Source organism: Cannabis sativa, chromosome 4, assembly GCF_029168945.1.
Source record: "Cannabis sativa cultivar Pink pepper isolate KNU-18-1 chromosome 4, ASM2916894v1, whole genome shotgun sequence".
Lineage (NCBI taxonomy): Eukaryota > Viridiplantae > Streptophyta > Magnoliopsida > Rosales > Cannabaceae > Cannabis > Cannabis sativa.
The window spans coordinates 12380656-12385696 of NC_083604.1; the positions used below are offsets into that span (position 1 = coordinate 12380656).

The 5041-nt window shown below is 31.2% G+C and overlaps 1 protein-coding gene across 1 annotated transcript; it reads right to left on the bottom strand.

The window, feature by feature from the left end:
• Positions 1–268: 268 nt before the first annotated feature.
• LOC115713229 (uncharacterized) lies at positions 269–4290 on the bottom strand. Its single transcript, XM_061113531.1, has 4 exons — positions 4281–4290; positions 1525–2904; positions 848–1424; positions 269–761 (listed from the first exon to the last, which is right to left on the bottom strand). The coding sequence occupies exons 1-4, from the start codon at positions 4288–4290 to the stop codon at positions 269–271; spliced, it is 2460 nt and encodes an 819-aa protein (XP_060969514.1).
• Positions 4291–5041: the final 751 nt, after the last annotated feature.

Here is a 5041-nt window from a genome sequence, read left to right on the forward strand (position 1 = left end):
TATAAATGAAGAACTCGTACGTATATATATGAATAAATGAATTTCAAAATAAATCAAAACAGAGATATATAATTAGCTCTAATACCAACTGTCAGGGCCGACCCTGAAAAAAAATGGGCCCAAGACGGTTTTAGCAAATTAAAAAAAAATGGGCCCTTTTGTATATGTATTTTTTTCTATGTATGTAATTTTAAATAAAATTAAACTAATATTTAGTAATATAAATACATTCCAAACCAATAAATCATCACATAAACTTTTCAATGTATTACTTAAATATTATGCGTCTTGCATTTTTAGATGCAAAAGTATTAATTAAATTTGCATAATCAAGTTTTGCAACTAAATCATTTTCAATGGATAACATAGCTAAACCGATTAATCTTTCTTGAGACATGGTTGAACGGAGATAAGATTTGATCAAGGTCAATTTGGAAAAACTCCGTTCTGCATGGGCAACGGTGACCGGAATAGTTAGAAAAATCCTATAAGCAATCCAAGCATTTGGATAACTACCATCCACTTCTTTTATATAGCTCAACACATCGATAGCTCTTTTGGTTTCTTTTGGTAGACTTTGACGCAACATATATAACTCTTGGTATAGGTCATCATTGTCAAGGTCTGAAATCTCACCATGCTTCATTAAGTTTGTAAGATTGATACAAAAATTCCTCAAAGTGTCATCATCTGCAGACTTTAATTTCTCAAAATCAAACAATAGTCCAAAATTCTCCTCAAAATTCTGAAATTGTTCGAACCTAGTTGAACAATAATTATTTTTATTAGCTATTATGGTAGGAAGTGAAATATAATTTTAAATAAAATACTATAATAGTATGCATACCTGGTTTTAAATGAGGAAATAGCTTGATCGATTATGCAAAGAAAATAGTCAATTTTAAATGACTCTGCTGCTGATTGTGTCACCCCCTCATTGACACTTTCATCAAATTGCTTTTTCCTGTAAACTTTTCGTTTTTCAATAAACACAGGTTCAACTTCCATCATACTTGCAATCTCAGTAGCTTTAGTCAAAGCATTCTCAAAACCAGTTTCTCTATACTTTTGAAGAAATGAAAGTAGAATCTTTAACTCTTTGATAGCAACATCAATTTGCATATCTTCATTTTGTAGGATCTTGCTAGCAATATTAACAGCAAACAACAAATCATACCAAATAACCATGCTCACCAAGAACTCAAAATTATGAATATTATATGTTGCTAAAGTCTCAGCATCACTTCTTGTTTTGGCATCTTCATTACTCTCTGCCAAGTAATCTAAAGCTTCTTTTATTTGTGGAGCTTGGAATCTTATTGCTTTAACACTGTCAACACGACTTTCCCAACGCGTTTCCGATAATGGCTTAACAGTGAGACCAGGTACATGATCTGTAAATACTTTCCATCTTTTTGTAGAAGCTGAAAAATAATGAGTATATTCGTTGTACCACACCAAAAAAAGATACAGCCTTGGGACAACAATGAGCCATATCAGAAAGTAAAAGATTTAGAGAATGACAGGCACAAGGAGTGTAAAATGCTCTAGGATTCATTTCAAGTAGCCTAGTTTGTACACCTTTATTCTTTCCTCTCATATTAGATCCATTGTCATATCCTTGTCCTCTTATATTATCAACATCAAGTCCAAGAATATTCAACGCATCTAAAAGTTCATTAAGCAAACCAAGCCCTGATGTGTCATGAACTTTTATGAATCCTAGAAAATACTCATCAACAAATATTGGACTTTCTGAAACATTCACACATCTTAAAACAAGAGACATATGTTCATCATTACTTGCATCTGGAGTACAATCTAGTATGACTGAAAAATATTTTGCTTCTTTAATTCTACTAATTATCGAGCTTTTCACCTCAGTTGCCAGAAGTTGTATCATTTTATTTTGAATCTTGTGACTCAAATAATGATAATGAGTCTCACCTCTTAAAATACGACGAACATGTTCTTGCATAGTTGAATCAAATTCAGCAAGTAATTCTATAATTTGTAAGAAATTCCCGTTGTTTTTCTCATATAGTTTTTCACGATCTCCTCGAAATGCCAAATTATTTTGCCCAAATCTTTTTACAATAGCCAGAATTCTCTCTAACACTTGTTTCCAATGTTTTTTCTCTTGATTAATTTGTTCTTCTAAACTTGCATCAATTGTTAACTTCATTTTCAGTCGTTTTTCTAATTCCACCCAACTAGCAATTGACTCAATATGTTGTGTACTTCGTTCATGACTTTTTAATCGATCAGAAATATTATGCCAGTCATTAAAACCTCCCTCAGCTAAAAAACCCACAAGATGCTTCTTTGTTGCAAACAATTTACAACAAAAACAAAATACTTTATCTAAAGAAACTGAATAAATCAACCACTTCCTATCTTGTTTCTCTCCATTTGGTAATTCTCTAATATAATGCCACGAAGAAAAATTCCTACCGAAAGCATCCCTAGTAAACTCATCCTTAATGACTCTTTTTGGACCTCTTTCAACTATAAAATTTGTCATATTAATATGACCAATCCTATCCCAATTTCCTGGATCATCAATATCAAAAGGAAAGTTGAATACACCACTTGAAGTTTTCTCATTCTCATTCACTGTTTGATTCAGTTCTTCATTTTCATTCACATCACTTGAACTTTTCTCATTCTCATTAACAGTTTGATTCAATTCTTCATTTTCATTCACAGTACTTGAAGTTTTCTCATTCTCATTACTTTCAATATCAAATTGATTCTCAATGTCATTCACGACAAAATTGTCTACATTATTTGTATTAAAATACTTATTAAGAGAACCAACCTGACTTTTTTGCAAGACTTCTTTCCTTAATTTCTCCTTTCTTTTTTGAGCTCCTGATTTGTATTTGTAATTTCTAATAGGACCTTATAAAAATTGCAAACAAAATTAATGATATGAGTACAATAATATGATATAGACAAGACAATGTTTATCTTATTATTACAAAATATATGATATAGCAAAATATATGGTTTATCAAAATTATAAAAAAAAAAATACAAGACATAAGTCACATAACTTTAGAAATAAAAGGGAACCACTAAAAAGGAGTTTTTTTTTTTCTTTTGCAAATAAAATAAAATATGTATATCAATATATGAGCAATGCAATGAAAATCAAATGGTGATTATTTTTTATGTGAATTGATTTGTGACTATGAGCTAATCAGTAGTGAAAAAAAAAATATGTTATGTATAAATGAATATAAACATACAACAAACAAATAATATATTATTATATATGATTAATTAGACATTCTAACTATTTTTTTTTTCTTTTCCAATGGTCTATTTCAAGCACTTTATCAACTCTCAACATAAGGGGCAATTCAACATTTAATAGAATAATCAAGTCAAAATAAGTTAGGAAAATAAAATTCAATATTCATTTTAGTTTATCTCTATTATCTATACAACATCAACAACAACAATAACAACATATAAATACTAAACTAAAATTTCAAAGCAAACAAAATAATAATTAAAAAGGAAAGGAATTAAATAAATATAGCAATTGATCATAAAAATTAATAAAATATTAACTTTAAAAAATGAAAAACTTACCATTATAATACAAAGAGATAGAAATTGAAAAGAGATGAGTGATGAGGATTGAGGATTTAGGATGAGGAGGATAGTTGGTAAATTGTAAATTGTAAAGGTGATTTTTTTTTTTTGAGAGATTAGAAATTTAGAAGAGAAAGAATGTTAGAGAAAAAAAATTAGGGGGTAAGAATGGAAGATTGAGAATTTGAGATTGAGACTTGAGAGAGAGAGAGAGAGAGAGAGAGAGAGAGAGAGAGAGAGAGAGAGAGAGAGAGAGAGAGAGAGAGAGAGAGAGAGAGAGAGAGAGAGAGAGAGAGAGAGAGAGAGAGAGAGAGAGAGAGAGAGAGAGCGAGAGAGATAAGTCATGAGAGTGACATTTCAGTTTTTTTTTTTTTTTTTCTACACGTGAAGAATATAGGATTGGTTGGTGGGTGGTGGTGTATTGGGCTGAAATGGACTGGGCCGAAAAAGTGTTGCTGGGCCTTTTTTTTTTTTAAAGGCATTATATGGCTGGTTTTGGGCCCTAGGTTGGAGTGGGCCCTAGGCACGGGCCTAGTCCGCCTAGGCCCAGGACCGGCCCTGCCAACTGTTAGACTATAATATAGAATGAACAATAAAGTATATATGAACGATATGTAATGCGGAAAAAGTACAGACATATCAAAATTATATATGCGATGAAAGGATCAAAATACCACCAGCCATTGATGTTTGTGCTTCAATCCCACATAAGCTTTGATCTGCAAAGGAAACTAATTGATGTGCGTAATCGGGCTTCCAAGCTCTCTCTACTCTCTTTAGATGGATTTACTATTATCACAAAAATAGTAGTGAACTCGGGGACCGAGACCCTATATGTATATAGGTAAGACCTTCCATCAAAAACTCTGCCACAATTAATTGTCAGAATATTTTGACAATTAATTCAGGAAATTAAATCGGCAAATCAAATATTCGATAAATTATAATCTGACCATTTATAGAATATCAATGAATTAATTGCATCCAGATTCAATGAATATTTTATAAAATAATTTGTGGCATAAACACCTAAGTTTAACTTCCAGTTGCAAATAAATACCTAAGGGTGCGTTTGGAAAGCCACAATGTAATTGGATTTGTGTGTAATTGGAGGTAATTACACAATTTAGCATGTTTGTCTGACCATGTGATTACACTGTAACTGTGTAATTGGAAGTAATTGAGGGGTTCCAATTACACTCTCCAATTCTCATGGCCCCCCATGAGAATTGAATGTGATTACACTGTGTAATTGCTAAAAACTTTCCATACTAAATATTAGCTACTAAAAAATATTATTTTCCCATGTAATTACTAACTATTTTACCAAACAAGATATTAAGAATTCATATGTAATTACCACCTCATATCCAAACACACCTTGCATTTTAAAATATAGTGTAATTACTACACCGTGTAATTACCACCCTAGTAA